Raw genomic sequence first — 18,105 nt, forward strand, 5'->3', positions numbered from 1 at the left:
TTAAAAAGATATTTAAGCCCTCGCCAGTTTGGCTCAGTGGATAGAGCATCGGCCTGCAGACCAAAGGGTCCCGGGTTCGAGTCCAGTCAAGGGCACGTACCTTGGTTGCAGACTCCTCCCCGGCCCAGGCCCTGGTTGGGGGACGTGCAGGAGGCAACCAATTGATGTGTTTCTCTCACATCGATGTTTCTCTCTCTTTCCCTCTTCCACTCTCCCTAAAAATCAATGGAAAAATATCCTTGGGTGAGGATTAACAACAACAACAAAATTCAAGCCCAGCTGATGTGGCTCAGTGGTTGAGTGTCAACCTATGAACCAGGAGGTCATGGTTCGATTCCCGGTCAAGGGCACATGCCTATGTTGCAGGCTTGATTCCAAGTGTGAGGTGTGCAGGAGGCAGCCAATTAATGATTCTTATCATTGATGTTTCTCTCTCTCTCTCTCTCTCCCTGAAATCAATAAAAATATATTAAAAATATAGTCCATGTCAAGGGACATCCCATAGGCTATCTAGAATCCAGCTCCTTTTATTGTGTAGATCCTAGACCCTTGCTTCTCAAAGTGTGGTCTGATGGGAGCCTGTTAGAGGTGCAGACGCTCAGGTCCCTCCCTCCCCAGACCTATCGAACCCAGAACCTACATTTTAATAAGTTCTCCTGGTGACATGTGTTTCCATCAAAGTTTAAAAGTTCTATTTTAGTGCCGTCCTCTTTAAATGTGTCTGTATATCAGAATTACCTGAGGTGCTTTGAAAAAGTACTAGCTCCTAAACCCTATCCCAGATGGACTGAATCAGAAACGCTGAGGGTGGACAGGGGCCCTTATTTTCATAAAGAACCTAGGTGATTCTGATGGAACTCCAGAAGCAGTGTTTGGGGACCCCAGAGCTGAGCTCCAAGGGTGGCTAGGGAAGCAATAGATGGGTGGGAAACGTCCGGCCCAAGGACTGTATGGCCTGCGAAATTATTGGGTCTGGTCCTGCGAAGGCATTAGGGATGAGTTAATTAAATGTTTGACCAAATGTAGCAGGCTAATTTTTAAGTTGATAATTTTGTATGGCCCACGAATGATGTTATAAAGATCCAAATGGCCCTTGGCAGAAAAAAGGTTCCCCATCCCTGTAATAGACGCACCATGAAGTAGAACTGCTCGGTTTCCTGCTGGTTCGCTCTTCTCTTGGCGATGCTGGGCTTACTCAGGTAGGTCTCAGAGACGGTGGACTTCACCGACTCTGTGGAGCGGCTGTGTTGGAAGCATTCAGAAACATCATAGTCTTCGATGGTGACCATATCTTGTATCGTCTGCAAGGTGGCTTCGGTCGTTTTCTTGACCTGGGAACAGAAACGTGTTTCTCACATTAGTACATAATTTCGTGAATCCAACAAACACGTAGTGAGAATCCATTCTGTCAGCAGAGATGAGGACACAGGACCTGCCCCAAGAGGTTCAGAGTCTATTAGGGGAGTCAGGTAAACAATACCTCATATCACCAATATAAAGGAAAGGCTTTCTTCAAAATTATCCTGAGGACATCACTTTATGTGTGAGTCCTTATAAATCTCACGTATCACTGGGTGTTCACTCAATTACGTTTTTTTTCCCTCTCTTTATTGCTTAAGGTATTACATGTGTCCTTATCCCAACATCCCCCCCGCCCCCAACTCATGCCCTCACCCCCCTGGTGTCTGTGTCCATTGGTTAGGCTTATATGCATGCATACAAGTCCTTTGTTTGATCCCCCTTACCCCCACCCCCCCCCTACCTTCCCTCTGAGGTTTGACGTCCTGATCGATGCTTCTCTGTCTCTGGTTCTGTTTTTGTTCATCAGTTTATGTTGTTCATTATATTCCACAAATGAATGAGATCATGTGATATTTATCTTTCTCTGACTAGCTTATTTCGCTTAGCATAATGCTCTCCAGGTCCATCCATGCTATTGCAAATGGTAAGAATTCCTTCTTTTTTACTGCAGCATAGTATTCCATTGTGTCGATGTACCACAGTTTTTTAATCCACTCATCTGCTGATGGGCACTTAGGCTGTTTCCAAATCTTAGCTATGGTAAATTGTGCTGCTATGAACATAGGAATGCATATATCCTTTCTGATTGGTGTTTCTAGTTTCTTGGGATATATTCCTAGAAGTATGATCACTGGGTCAAATGGGAGTTCCATTTTTAGTTTTTTGTCAATTACATTTATTAAAAATAATCTTTTTAATTGAAGTAAAACTACATATAGAAAAATGCACAGCCTGGCCGGCATGGCTCAGTGGTTGAGAGTCGACTTATAAACCAGGAGGTCATGATTCAATTCCTGATTAGGGCACATGACAGGGTTGCAGGCTCAATCCCCAGTAGGGAGTGTGCAGGAGGTAGCTGATCAGTGATTCCCTCTCATCATTGATGTTTCTATCTTTCCCTTCTCCAAAATCCTATATAATAAAAGCCCAGCGACCATAATGGCAATAACAACCAGAATGACTGCTCGACCAGTTGCTATGAGGTGCATTGACCACCTCTTGGTCCCTCCCCCCACCCCCGCCCTGCAGGCTCTGATCACCAGATGGTGAACAGGGAACCAGGGTGGGTGGCGGCGGAGGGGTACTGGGGACTGGCGAGAAGGTGGAAGATGGCCCTGACTGCAGGCTAGGCCTAGGGACCCTACCTGTGCACGATTTTGTGCGCTGGACCTCTAGTCAATAATAAAAATATATTTTAAAAAATGCATGGACTGTAAGTGTATGGTTTGATGAATATCACAAAATAAACACTTATATAACCACCACTCAGATCAAGAAATAGAGTACATTACGAATATTTTTGTGCTTCTCCCAACCATCACACACCCTTTTGTCCTCTCCAAAGGTATCCACAATCCTGATTTCTAACATCAGATATCGGTTTTTCTCTTTTTGTACTTCAAATTAATGGAATCCTACAGAACTTATAATTTTTATCTTGCTTCTTTTGTTCAACTTTATGTAGTAAGATTTATTCATTTCTTGTGAGTATAGTATTTCATTTGCTGAATACTCACTCTAAGAATACAACATAATTCATCCCTTTTACTGTTGACAGATGACTTACTTCTAGTTTTGGGCCATTACGAATAATACTGCTATAAATACGTTTTTGTTGGACCATACATACACGAGTAAAATTGCTTAGAGGGTATGCCGGACTGTTTTCCAAAATCATTGTTCTAACTTGTATTCCCACCAGCAAGGTAAGAGACTTCCTGTTTCTCCACATCCTCAAGAGTTGGTATTGCCTGCTTCTAAAATTTAAACCACTGTGTTGGTTGTATAGTGGTATCTCATTGTGGTTTTAACATGCATTTCTCTGGTGCCTGAGATTGAGCATATTATATGTTTAAGGCAATTTGGATTTCCTGTCTCGAAAACACTTTGTTCAAATCTCTTGTTCAATTTTCTGCAGGTTATGAGTATTTTTTTTTTTTACTTATTTGTAAATAGATATGAGTCTTTTATTAGTTATATGTGTTGTAAATATCTTTTACTACACTGTGCCTTGGCTTTTCACTCTTTTTATAGTGCCCCAATGAGTGGTCTCTTATTTCAATACTAGAGGCCCGATGCACGAAATTTGTGCAAGAGTAGGCCTTCCTTCCCCCGGCTGCCGGCACTGGCTTCCCTCTGGCATCCGGGACCCGGGCTTCCCTCGCAGCCCCAGCTTCATCCAGAAGGTCGTCCGGAAGGACGTCTGGTCTAATCAGCATATTATGTTTTCATTATTATAGATGATCAATTCACCAGTCTTTCCCTTTATGATTCATATGTTTTGTGTCCTTATTTAAGAAATATTTTTCCTATCCCATGGCCATAAAGATACTATTCTATGTTATCTTCCAGGAGCTTTTAAACTTACCTGCCACATTTATCTTCCACAGTTAGGTTGTACTCCACTTTTGCTTATCAACGTTTAATGCAAATTGATAGCTTTATCCTTTTTCCCAATGTACAGAGTTTAGAACACCTATCTCCATTAACTTCTCCTGAATTATATGCTATTTTTGTAATGTAGTATAAGAGGGTATATGTAAACATTTATATATATTTAAATGGAAGATATTAGTTCTCATGTATGGTCAGTGCTCATTTGGCTTTATCTATATATTTTATATTCTTTGATCCCTACTCCCTATATTTTTAAGAAATTCATTCCTTTAGAAATTCATTCCAGCATGCTGGTGGTGAATTCTGTTTTTGTTGATGTGAAAATATCTTATTTCACCTTCATTAATGAAAGGTATTTTTTATAGTAGGTAGTTATTTATTTTCAATACATCAAACATATCACTGTACTTTCTTGTGGTTTCTGTGTTCCTGATGAATGAGAAACTTGCTGTCAGTCTATCACTATTTTGAATAAACTTTGTTTTTCTTTCTCCAGCTGCTTTTGCTAGTTCCATCATGATGTCTTTATGTAAGAATTTAAAAAAATATATTGTACCTGGAATTTTGGGGGGCTTCTTTAATTGTGTGATGTTTTTCATAATCTCTGATAAAATTTCAGCCTTTATCTTTGCAAATATTTTCTCTGATTTCTTTTTTATCATTTTTCATTCTGAGTGTTTAATTAGCATGCTAAATATCACTGTATTCTCTATACTGCTTATCTTTCTCTTCATATTTTCTACCTTTTGTTTTTCCATGCTGTATTTTGATTATTTTCTACTGATTTGTCTTTCCCTTTGACAATTTACTCTTCAGCTGTGTCTAATCTGCTGTTAAAAACATCCTCTGATTTATTAATTTGGGTTACTGTATTTCTCAGTTTTAGAATTTCTAAGTGTTTCATTTCCAAATGTGTTATTTCACTGTTTATAGGTTATAGTTCCCTGCTGAAATCTAAGCTTAGTTTTCATCTACTTGAACAGAGTAAGCAGCTCTTTTATAGTTTGTTTCTAAAAATCCCAATATTTGGAGTTTCTACAGTTTGTCTACAGTTATGTCTCTATTGTCTGATATGTCTGGCAATCATGTTTTCTTATCTCCTCATGTGCCTAGTTATTTTTGCTGGACATTTTTTGTAGGGTTATTTGAAATCTAGGGTGAGATTATCAACCTCCAGAAAGAATGTTCGTTTATTTTTTCAAACCATTAGTGGCACTAATATTTAAGGATCACTGGATTTTATTTTTGATAAAAATATTTGATGTTCTTCTTTTTATGAACATATGGTTTCCTGTGTCAGGGGCTTCAGGTTTGGCCATGTATCATGTGAGGCAAGTGAGATGTGAGGAAATCAGCTGAGTGACTCAATCCATCATTATAGGAAGTAGACATATAAACACCATTTAAACAAAACAATATTGTAAATAGTTACTTTAAAGGGGTCAATGGGGGGAAAAGCATACATATATAATACTTTCAACAATAAAGTTTTTTTAAAAAAAGTTCCTGGAGTTGACATCAGCAAGATGGCAAAATCAGAGGTCCCCTGTTCATATCTTTCCACAACAACAATTTGGCAGCCATCCATGGACAAAAGTGCATTTGTGGGAGCTCTTGCAAAACCTTGGTGGAGCCCAAGACTGAGAAGGGCTGATGTGAGAAAGTAGGCCTGTGCCCAGATGGTAGGCTTGCCAACAGTAATCCTGGCTACAGACCCAGAAACAGACCTGTACCCCTGTGAACACAGCTAACGTTTTATTTGGCCTTGGTCCACCAGCATCATCCACCAAGGAACCCAGGAGGAGTCACACCACCTGTGCCTTAGGTAAGAGGCCTGCTGACCTTGACACAGAGCTAGTCCTTTTTAGCTCTGGTCAGGGAGCTGTCCTACTCTGCGCAGGGACTTGCCAGAAGGCACAGTTGTCCATGCTCTTGGAAGCAGACCTGTTGACTGGTCCAACAGCAGATCTTGAAGTGGCTCTGTAACTCAGCTCTATGCCCCCGCAGCCTCAGACCAGGAGTAGTCCTGCCCACTGAGGGGCCCAATGGGGGACATGGCCATCCATGGTTCCAGAAGAAGGTCCGCCTACCTCGTTCTGACTGGAGATCTTGAAGTAGCTCTGTAGCTTGGCTCCAGACAAGCTCAGCTACAGTCCAGAAGCAGTTCAGCTTGACAAGGTACCAGGTGGGAGGCACTTCTGTCTGTAATCTGCAGGCAGGCATGCCAACTTAAGTCCAATTATGGATAATGAAGTGGCTCTGTAACTTGGTTTCAACACCTCTTAGCAATGATCTATGAGGCCTGCCTGGGGACCCAACAAAAGCTTAGCCATTCGTACACCAAGAGGCAGGCCCACCACCCTTAGTCCAACTTTGGATCTTGAAGCAGCCCTGTAACCTGGATCCAAGACTGCCAGGAGCAGTCTTGCCCACCCAGGGCCCTGAGGGAGGCAGACCCATCTGTGCCCCTGGAGACAGGCCTGCAGACCTTGGTCCTGGCTGTGGACCCAAGTGGACCCATGACAGTTCCAGCCGTGCTCAGCAGTGGTCTGAGGCTAGTCCTGCCCACCAGGGACATGTCCAGTGGCCTGGCAGGTGCCATACCTATTCGAGAACCTGGTAATAGACCTGCTGTCTGTGGACCAACTGTGGACCCTCATGCAGACTCTTGTCCCAGCACCAGGCTAACTAACTAAAGTCTTGGAGTACCATCTGCCCAGGGGCCAGACAGGCTCCATGCCCACCCGAGCCCTTGGTGACAGGCCCACTTACTATAGACCCTACTGTGGACCCAGCAGCTGCCATGTAATTCCTTGTCATTGTCAACAACACTGTTTTTCTTCTCATCTCAATTCTTCCTCAGAAGCAAGAGCGTTCCAATTAAATTTGGAATTGTCAGGAAAAATAAAAGATGAGACAGAAAGCAGCAGACACGATGGCTGGGACACATATTATCCCACAGGATACTCTTGATGAAGAATAACACTAGCTTCTGACACACAAGCCATGTTAATAAGTCACAAGGGGGAAGATAATGAGGCAAATATGAAACAGATAATACGAGGCTTGTAATGACTCCCCATTAGCAGCAGGAAAAACACAGTTGGGTCTAGTGGAAGGAGAGGCCAAAAAAACGAGGAAAGGAATGACAAAAGAGCCAAAGAATGTACTGCAGTGTAGGCGTGCCCAGGTGGCAAGGACTCTGAGATAATAGTCAAAACCAATGATGGGGAAGAGGTGACTTCTGTGGACTTGCTCTTTTGCCCACCCCCCCAAACATTAAAATCATTGGAGAAAACAGAAAGGTGACTTGGTGGTTTTATTCTCCAAACACACTGTGTTAGATTTCTAGGGCTGCCATAAAGTACCACCGGCTGGGCGGTTAACACAACAGAAGTTCATCGCCTCACAATTCTGGAGGCCAGAAGTCTGAGATCAAGGAGTCAGCAGGCTTGGTTCCTTCTGAGGGCTGTGAGCGAGAGACCAGTCCCAAGGTGGCCCCCTTGGCTGGAGGACGGCCATCTTCTCTGTCCCTTCACATTGTCTTCTATGCTTCTGTGTCCACATTTCCCTTTTTTATAAGGACACAGTTTTATTGGGTTAGACACCACCCTAACAACCCCGTCTTCAAATAAGGTCATATTACGAATTATGTGTCAACACACGAATTTGGGGGGAACACAACTGAACACACACCACACTATCTTATAGCAGCAATTTTCAATCTTTTTCATCTCATGGCACACATAAGCTAATTACTAAAATTCTGTGGCACACCAAAAAATACATTTTCTGCCGATCTGACAAAAAAAAAAAGGGAATAATTTTTACCCATTCACACCAGATGGCTATTGTTGTGTTGGCTATTGTCATTTTTTACTTTGACAATCTAAGGGAAAAGAGGTCAGTGACCCTGACTAAATAGGTACTGCATATTTTAAAAAATCTTACGGCACACTGGTTGAAAATCGCTGTTACATAGCATTGTGCTTGCACCTTGCACCTGGTGCAGGCCCATTGGTCCTTTACCGCTCATCATTCCATCTGTGAAGGTGCCCCCAGAACTGCCTTCCCTTCCCTTCCCCACCTCTCTACTTACTCCTTACCATCACTGACCTTGATGTATGTCAATTACAGTACTGTATCACTTCAGATGTATTAAAAATCAGCAGAAAGAGACCATACACACATGTACACACAGAGCAACTGGATAAATGTCAGAGTTAATTAGGTTGCAAAACTTCCTGCCAGCACAGGCCACAGAAGGCAGGGACAGAGTCTAAGCATCTTGCCATGGCTTTCCCTCGCTCCTGGTTACCCTAAGAGGGGGTAGAGATGCTAGTGACCCTGTCTATGCTGGGAAAACAGTCCAATTTTTGCTCCCCCCAAGCTTTTGGGGAGGGGTCTACCGCCATTCCAGAGGAATTCACACTAATGATTCATGTATTTGCATTTAGGGGGATGTTTACAAACACTCCTGACTTTTGAACAAAATTCATTATCAGCAATGATACAACTCAATCCAAAGAAGAAATCATCATCATTGCCAGGGCTCTCTGAACGACATCCTGCCTTCAGCTGTGTCTCAGAAAGCTCGTTCTCCTGCGGTCCACCCTGACTCAGATTTACTGACCTATCTGGGAGGACGTGATACTCGGCGCGGCCTGAAGAGCAAGAGGCCAACAATTATGAGACATGGTTCTCATAAGCACCGACCATGCTGCTTAGAGGACTATGTTTTCCATCTGTCAGGGGAGCAACGTGAGGTCAGACACAGCCTGCAAATCTTTCTATCTCCACTCACTAGCACGCTGCCTGGGACACAGCAGACTAGCCAAAGAGTTCATTGAACGAGTTGAAATCCTCCTCCTTTCAAATCCGCAGATGCCAAAGAAACGGTCAGCACAGCCCATAAGGTGTGGTTTCTTTGCTGACAGCCATCCTGAGCCCTGCCACTTCTTTGGGGTACCCTACCACATGACTCACATTCAGAGTCTTTCTAGAAACTCTCCTCACTCCGCTTGGTATTCTTCTGGATCAAGGCCCTCCCTTCAGTGAGTTAAAGGTCAGCTGACACTACGCATACCTATACTTTTTATATACTTCTTCTAAAAATATGTGTTTTCAGCGAAAGACAGTTGGTCCTGTTTTCCATTTTGGCCAAGATGATGCTGTCATTTAAGGAATAAGTGGCAGTTGTCTTTTCCTTAGGCTTTTACTGTTAACCCCATCAGTAGAAGGTTACAGGCAAGAGCTACTTAAATAAGTAAAAATGAAGTTAAAGCCACAGAAACCATCAGAAACAGCAATTATGACCCAGTAGTTATCAAGCTCCACATCTTCTATCAAGTCTTCAAAGGATTTGACAATTGCCTTTAAGGGTTTGGTCACCGATTTACATGACTTGAGATTCTGCTGCAGTCATTGGTACTATGGGAAAATTTGGAGGGAAATGTGACTTTTCTACATCATAACCAAACTATCTCTTACTTCTCATCAATTACCCAGGCCATAAAATTTGTCTCAAATGTTTGCCTAAAATTGTTTTCATTATGGTTGAAAATATCCTGTGAACGGAGTATATTTTGGGGACTAGTCTGTGAAAAGCTCCCTAGTAAACTGTTGGTGAAAGAGTTTAAGTGATGCTAAGAACATTCACATGGGCTCTCACTTCATTAAACCTTGTTGTGAATTAATTAAGGCTTTTGTCTTTTCCATTCCTTTCAGGGGATAAATCTATAACGTAACAGAGACTCGCTTATACGTCATAGCACAGAAGTGACATGCTTATAAAACTTGATTTTCTTGACCAAATATTGGGACAGATGGTCTGAAAATGGGACGAGCTACTTAAAACTAAGACTGTGCTAAAAATATGAAAGGCATAATTTCTTTAGCTATGCAATTCATCTTCCTTTTCTTCGGCTGTCTGTAGATAAGGTAGGAAAGAAGAAGTCTAAGAAAAGGGAAATGCAATCTATGGGAACGACTCCAGAGGCGAGCTGTGAAAGAAACGACAGGCATGACCCCTAAACTGAAATCCTCATGACCAAGGTTAAAAGTAAACTTTAAGAGTTTGGAAAGAGTTTGGAAAATGTTTATAGGGAGAAAGGTAAAATGATCATTTACATTTAGGTTGCTTTTAGTGTTATCTTTTTAAACCAAAGAACTTATATGCTTATATGCATAACCCCTGGACACAGACAATAGGGTGGTGAAGGCCTGGGGCTGGGGTGGGCGGCTGTGGGGTAGGTGCAGGCTAGAAAGCATCAATGGGGGAGAAAGGGGGACACGGATAATACTGTCAACAATAAAGATTTCAAAAATTAAATTAAAAAATAAAGTTTATCTTTTAAAGTAATATTTATTAATGTTTCGGATATAAAGTTATACTTCGAAGTAAGAAAAAGAAAACAAAAAAATGGGACTACAGTTGTTTCTGCTCTGTTTCTCTGTGCACAACACACGGTGGACACTAATATTTGTTGACTGGCTGACTGGAGGCGGGAATCACAAGAGGGAGGTACCGGTGACGCAAGTGTGCAGCATAATGAAACAGAAAGCTCATTTTAAAGGTTCGACCGGCAAACGTAAAGTTGTGAAGTGACAATTAATGGCACAAACTTATGAATCTGCAACAAGCACAAATTGAACCAAGTCCTTCTCAAACCTTTTCTTTCAACTTTTACTATTTATAAGTATACTGAGGTCATTTCACAAATGCTTACTGCTCTCTTTTCTGTAAGGCAGGTGCTGTAAACTCAAATATCTTCAAGGGCCAAGCAAGTAATGAAAATGAGGCAACTGGGCTGAGGGGGGAGTATGGCAAACAAGAAGCATATATATGCTCTGTGTCTAAGGAAGCATCTATTGCTCAGTTCAAGCAGATTATCATCCTGCAGAAATGAAGATTCAGTATAACAAGACTTTCTAATTTTTTAGATGCTAAAAATCAATATTTTAATTCAAAAATTGCAATTTTTAAATGACAGCAACTAAGTAAAAAAAAAAAATTTAAAAAAATCAAGCATTGCAGAGCAAACAAAATTAATATGGCCAGAGGGCTTTTAGCAGAGAAACCCTTCTAAGAAGGCTCCCTACAGTTTCAAGTGGTGCCCATTATTTGTCGTTGTTTAAGATTTGATGAAAAGGTTCATGTGTTCACTTAGCTTCACTGTCCTTCTTTTATAAAGTTGGATGAAATTCTCTCTCAATTTTGATCTTTTTACAGGCCATCATAATTATTTTTAGTTAACTGAACTATTTGTAGTAAAATTTGGACTTTATGAGTATGTATATTTTTTATAGAGGCAGAGAATTATATAGAATTATACATGCTTCTTTACTTGACTATTTTGATTTGATACCAATGTGTCTGTTTTCTGTCCTGTCAGTGGAAGATCAGAGGCAAGTTCTTTATTTATGGTAGAGACAAGTGCTATACAGGACTCCAAATCAGCAATGATTGCTATGTTGTTCCCTATTATGTCTCTTACTTTTCACATTATATGAATGACTTCTTACAGTCTGGCTCTCATGCTAGACATATGCTAACTGTGACTTATTCATCTCTGTACTCTGCACACCTGGCAAAATATGTGGAATGTAGAAGTTGCTCAATAAATATTTATTGTACTGAAATGAACTGACCCACAGTATCACAACCAGCCGTGGGCAAACTACGGCCCGCGGGCCGGATCTGGCCCGTTTGAAATGAATAAAACTAAAAAAAAAAAAAAGACCGTACCCTTTTATGTAATGATGTTTACTTTGAATTTATATTAGTTCACACAAACACTCCATCCATGCTTTTGTTCCGGCCCTCCGGTCCAGTTTAAGAACCCATTGTGGCCCTCGAGTCAAAAAGTTTGCCCACCCCTGATCACAACTCTAATCACATGACTTCAGCTTCACCTTTGGCTCATCCCCAAGGAGAACCTGGGTGATAACCAAACTTCTCTGAGTGAGCAAGGTTCTCTCAGGGAACCTTGAAATATGTTGGAACATGTCCCTCCTTCTATACCTATGGAAATCTACTGACTGTCTAAAATCCAATTTATTTCTCAAGAATCCAATTTAGTTTTTACACATTGGGAATCCACTACAGTGAATTGTTCCATACTTAACAAATTGTAAACCACTAGTCATGCTCACAAGAAATATCAGGACAGCCCTGGCGGGTGATGCTGAGTGGTTAGGGTTTTGATCCCTGGCCCCTGTAGAGCGGTGTGTGCAGGAGACAACCAATCGATATGTCTATCTCATCTCTCTCTCTCTCTCTCTCTCTCTCTCTCTCCCCCCTTCCTTTCTCCCTCCCTCCCTCCCTCCCTCCCTCCCACTCTTCCTAAAAATCAATGGAAAAAAAATATCCTCGGGTGAGGATTAACAAACAAACAAAAAAGAAATATCAGGATAATCCAATGTATTTGTTTCTACAGTAAATTTATAACAATTAAGCCTCAGAAAGTGCTGCCTGCCTTATCAGTTTATAAGGACACTGGGCTTCTCCAAATTATGCCCAAAGGGACATCATTAAACGTTAGGAACTCAGAGGCCTGCGGAGGCCAGACAGGTAACATAAATGGTCTAGTCCAGTGTACGAAAATCAGGAGCTGGCAGAGGGAAATTCAAATAACCCAGCTCTTCCTGTCATGAGGCAATGCAGGGCCAGAGCCACCAGTCTTCCCTGTGTGTAACAGGCCAAAACTGCGGGAGCCAAATGAAACAGGTCTGTGGGCTGCCAGTTTTGACCTTGTGCAAAACACACTATTTTCCTAGAACTTAGAGAATGTTTCCAAATAAAACAGCAGGAGGACACGCATGAAAAAAAAAAGTGGAAGTCACACACACACTGTAAATTCAACAGGGTCAGTAGACTGTATTAGTTGAGTCTTTCGTGATGCCTCACGCAAACCCTCAGGCCTAAGCTCTCAAACACCTCAAGGAGACCAACAGCTTCCCTTTGGAAAGGCTTGTTTGTGGGATGTGCATGACACAGAAACCGAAGTCTTAACCACACTGGCTGCAACTTAAATACACATGTTTGAATAAGGGGTGGCTGGGTTCTCCTAGAAAGAATGGAATCCAGGAAGCTGCAATGGGTTTTGACCAAACTATACTGGTCTTCAAACACGTCATCCCTTTTTTAATTGAAACGAACACATTCACATAGCTCAAAACGTCCCAGTGGGATTGAAATAGAACAGAGTACTAAAGTGAATTTTGATAATTCATTTTATCAAGGTGAATTATTGTGGGTTTTTTTTTTTCTGATCCATATTCTCTACTTATAGAAATTGTCTCTAGGAATAGATATTTCTGATGGGGCTGTTAATCAAAAGGACTTATGAGTAGGCTGACCAATGAGAGAATCCCATTTGCTGGATGGAAGTATTCACGATAAGTCAGGACAATGAAGGATCTATTTCAGAGATTAAAATGCTGGAATGGGTGAGATGGCAAGCGGTAGGGACCATGCAGTCCTGGCTCTCCCAGCATGGGGTAAGGAGGGGTGGTGGGTGGGGAGGAAACTCCTACCAACACACATGAAGATATCACTTCAAAGCGACGGAAAGAGATTCCTGATAATATCATCTGAGCATAGATTTTGACTGCAGTTACTGCAAACTTGATCAAGTAAACTTCCAATGAGTAAGTTTGGTTTGGTCCCTATAAATTACAGCTGAGAGCCAAGACTAATACAAGAAATATTTGGGGTTCATATTTTTATTTAAGGAGAACTTGGATCCAATTAAATTAATTTCAGAATGAGACAGCTGAATTGTACAACTGCTTTCTGGCTCAAGATGTATTTGTAATTCACATTTATGTTCCATCCATTTGAATCCACTAATGTCAGCAAATAAACAGTTTTCTATTCTCATTCAAATATTACTTTAAAATATGATTTTTGGACCTAACCAGTTTGGCTCAGTGGATAGAGCATTGGCCTGCGGACTCAAGGGTCCCAGGTTCGATTCTGGTCACGGGCATGTGCCTTGGTTGCGGGCACATCCCCAGTGGGGAGTGTGCAGGAGGCAGCTGGTCGATGTTTTTCTCTCATCGATGTTTCTAACTATCTATCCCTCTCCCTTCCTCTCTGTAAAAAATCAATAAAATATATTTTAAAAAATATGATTTTTTGTACTAATTATAGCAATAATGCCATGTTCAGTCCCAAAAATCTACAGCACACAAAAAATCATAAAAATATTTAATTTCAAAAGTTATGATGAAATGAACACATCAGTCAAAAGTTTCATGCCACACTGTATATTCTTGAACACACGTTGAATTTGATAACCTATCAAATGAGTTTGAGTGTGAATTACAGACTCCCTGTGTATGCAGTGAATCCCTAGTAAAGTATTCATCTCTGGTAGGATACAGAATCTGCATTTATCCTCTACAAAGAGCATTTTAGGAACCCCGATTTAGCTGACAATACATGATGAAGAGACTGCATTTAGAATGTTAAATATGCCGAGGCCACGTGAAAATGTCTCTCAGCTGACATTAGAATTCAGATTACCCGTGGGGCAGAAAGCATGCTCACCTCCTCATTCTCGATTTTGAGAGTGGCCAGTCGGGATTGCAGCTGCTGGTACCTGAGCATCAGCTCCGCCTGGACCGGCTGCTGAGCGCTGACCTGACACACCTGGTGGGGAATCAGAAGCCACAGTTACAACAGAGCACCAGCCAGCCAGCCAGCCAGCCTCCAGAGGCATGGTTCTCCTACTTAAATGCTGTATGAATCACGCTGGTCCCCAGATTCCAGTTACATATTTACTTTTAACAGCCTCCTCAAAACCTCAGTTTTAAATATGAACCAGTTACGTAAGTGGAAAGAGCAGAATGCAGCTGCTTGGCCTGGATATGACTGGAAAGAGAGCAGCTGGAGGAAGCATCGCTCTAAGAACGGGGCAGTTGCTGGAGACAGAGCTCTGCTGCTAAAGTCTCACTCGCGGGATTCTTAATGACTTGGGAAGAGGGCAGAAGGCAGAGTGGGAAGGATGATCCAAATACGGGCAAAACCGGGGCGGGAGCAGGGTCTACTGATTCTAGTCAGCTGGGTGACTGTGGTAAGTTACTAAACCTCAGTTTTCTTCTCTGTAAAATGGGGATAATAAGAGTGCCTATGCCACAGGGTTGTTGTAGGGATGAAATGAGATAATGTAAATACATCACTTAGAACACTGCCTGGAACAGCAAAACCTCAAAATATGTGAATAGCTATTATTAGAATCTTTCAATCATGGCTTGTCTTGCCAGCACCAGCCAAACCATGTGATTCACCACGAATTTGAAGAGGCCACTTATCCTGGGCTTTGTCAGAAAGATATTTTGGCCATGATCTCAATTATGAATAAGGTCAAACTTAGGATATTTTAATTATATTAAAACTGGGCCAGAAACAATTTCTCCTCCTCTTTCTTGGTTTGGAAATACTCTCAGCAAAAAAATAAAAAGAAAAAAGAAGAAAAAGAAAGAAAGACTCTTGGCCGATGAGGACTTCCTTTCATGGAGTCTCTAAAACATCATAGAAATTACTGGTTGCTGGCAGCACTGGCCATTTTAAAAAAGGCAACAGACTCACTATTAAAATAGTAATAGTTTTAGAAAGATAAAAAATATTAACCCAATTGAAGTCACTTGTCCATGATATTTTATCATTCTATGGGGTGGGGCAAAAGCGGGCTTATAGTTGTTCATATGAAAAATAATACAATAATTAATTAATGAGTAATAATACAAGAGTAAACTATTTCGTGTACTCACAACTGTAAACTTACTTTTGCCCTACCCTGTATGTTTATCACATCCATAACTGAAAAATTAAAACAGCATCCACTTGGAGAAACATAACTCTGGGTAGCATAAGCCACTCGCCTGTCAAATTCACGTGCTATTGGTTTTAAAAATACTTACCATTTCTAATAAAGTAATTCACTATGTCAAATCAAGCAAAAATAAAATTAGAGAGAAATATAGCAGGCACACACACAAACATATATCTTATAAGTCTTAACATTAGGTGCTTCAGAAAAAATTATGGCATTAAAGAAATCTGCCATGGGTATTATAATTACATCTACTTTTTAAAACATACTGTCATCACAATAAACGAAAGTTGAATTTTTAATCTATAAGTATTGTTTTGCACAGCTGGGACATCAAGGGCTACATAGCACGCTCCATTAATTGGTTCTTCTTGTTTTCCCGTCCACAGACAGTAAAATATACCACTGTAACTCATAAGAGGTTTAAATGGATTTTTCCCCCTGGGAAAATAGGATTGTTTTGAATTTTTTTTCACTCTGTGTCATTTTCACCCTTTATAATAATTTTTTCTTAATGGGAGGGTCTTTAAATCAGGGTTATAAGAAGTCTTCAGATAGATTCTATTGGGCCAGCAAAATGTTTGGATTTGAATTTAAATTGGAATGCCTTGAAGTGGAGGAAGCACTCTCTACCTATCCCGGGACAGTTTAGTGCTTACACCCAACTGAGCTTGTACCTGCATTTGTTTGGCCCCGTTAGGCCTTGTTTAATTCTTGCTTTGAAAGATGGTAGTAGTGGCTGATCTGAGATAATACTATGTTAAGATCCCATACAAAGGCAGGAGAGCGAAAACAACTGGGAATTCTTACAACTGTTGGGTTACAGCAGGTGGAGTAATGTGAGGGAAGAGACAATTCGTCAGTTTTAAAATAATGACTGACCTCATCACCCATGTGAGACTGGAACTCAAACTTCACTGGTGGACAGAAGGCAGCAGGGTACATCTCCATGAATCTCTGCTTATCGTTCCTGGGCTCCAAATTGTCCACGGCATTCTCAATAATGTCTAAGCCTTCGTGTCTGGAGGTTTCAAGGTTGTACTCCGCAGAGAGGTATGTTCTGAGGGCTCTGTTCAGACTTGCGTGGTAGCCAAGATCACAGCACTTAAAAATGAAAAGAGCACCATATGAAGGGACTGAGAAGTACATCGGTAGTTACAAAAGAGTCACAGTGATGTACAGTACAGCATAGGAAATACAGACAATAACATTGTAATAACTACGTATGGTGCCAGGTGGGTACTGGAAATACCAGGGGGTACACTTTGTAAAGTATATGATTGGCTAACCACTATGCTGTACACCTGAAACTAATGCAAAATAATAACGAATTTAAACTGTAATTAGAAAAAAATGTTTAAAAACACCGTATACAATAATTAATTCAAAAAGGATCAAAGACCTAAATGTGACAGCTACAACTATTAAATTCCCAGAAAAAAACATACGAGTAAAGCTGCATGACCCTCCTTGCATTAGGCATTGGATTCTTGGCTCTGGCATCAAAAGCACAAGCAACAAAAGGAAAGAACAAATACATTGGATTTAATCAAATTTGAAGACTTTGTACTTCAAAGGGCATGATCAAGTAAAAAGAGAATTCACAGAATGGGAAAATAATTTTCCTTGCAAATCATATATCTGACAAGGAATTTGTATCTAGAATATATAAAGAACTCTTACAGCTCAATAATAAAAAGACAAATAGCCCAATTTAAAAAGTGGGCAATAGAGCTGAATAGATATCTTTCAAAAAAAGATCTACATATGGTCACAAGCATATGAAAAAATGCTCAACATCATTAGTCATCAGGGAAATGCAAAACAAAACAATAGAGAGATACCACCTCACACTCAGGATGACTACAATAAAAAAGACAAATAACAACAAGTATTGGGCAGGATGTGGGGAAACTGGAATCCTTACACACTGTGATGGAAATGTAAAATGCGGCAGCCACTTTGCAAGAGTCTCGGTAGTTCATCAAAAGATTAAACAGAGTTAACATATGACTTGGCAATTCCATTTCTAGGTATGTATACAAAAACAAAACAAAACATATTCTCACACAAAAACTGTATTTTAATGTTTATGACAGCATTATTAATCACAGCTGAAGAGTAGAAACAACCTAAGAGTCCATCAATTAATGAACAAAATGAAGTATTGTTCAGCCACAGGAAGAAATGAAGTACTGATATATGCCACCATATGCGAAGTGAAAGAAGCCAGTCACAAAAGACCACACATTATGATTCCATTTATATGAAATGTCCACAATAGTCAATCTATAGAGACAGAGGTAGATTAATAGTTGCCTGAGGCTTGGAGATGGAGGAATTGGGG

General features: G+C 40.8%; 1 protein-coding gene across 2 annotated transcripts in view; it reads right to left on the reverse strand.

The window, feature by feature from the left end:
* Positions 1-18,105, reverse strand: part of SRGAP1 (SLIT-ROBO Rho GTPase activating protein 1) — a 255,335-nt gene that overhangs the window by 51,957 nt on the left and 185,273 nt on the right. For both annotated transcript variants that reach the window (XM_070409810.1, XM_070409811.1), the window contains exons 7-9: positions 16,641-16,862; positions 14,474-14,575; positions 1,134-1,331 (exon numbers count right to left, since the gene is read on the reverse strand). In XM_070409810.1, coding sequence (XP_070265911.1) covers positions 1,134-1,331; positions 14,474-14,575; positions 16,641-16,862 — 522 coding nt within the window. The remainder of the gene's footprint in view (positions 1-1,133; positions 1,332-14,473; positions 14,576-16,640; positions 16,863-18,105) is intronic.

The sequence above is a fragment of the Myotis yumanensis genome, unplaced genomic scaffold, assembly GCF_028538775.1.
Source record: "Myotis yumanensis isolate MYYU_CA2020_CCGP unplaced genomic scaffold, mMyoYum1.0.hap1 SCAF_3, whole genome shotgun sequence".
NCBI lineage: Eukaryota > Metazoa > Chordata > Mammalia > Chiroptera > Vespertilionidae > Myotis > Myotis yumanensis.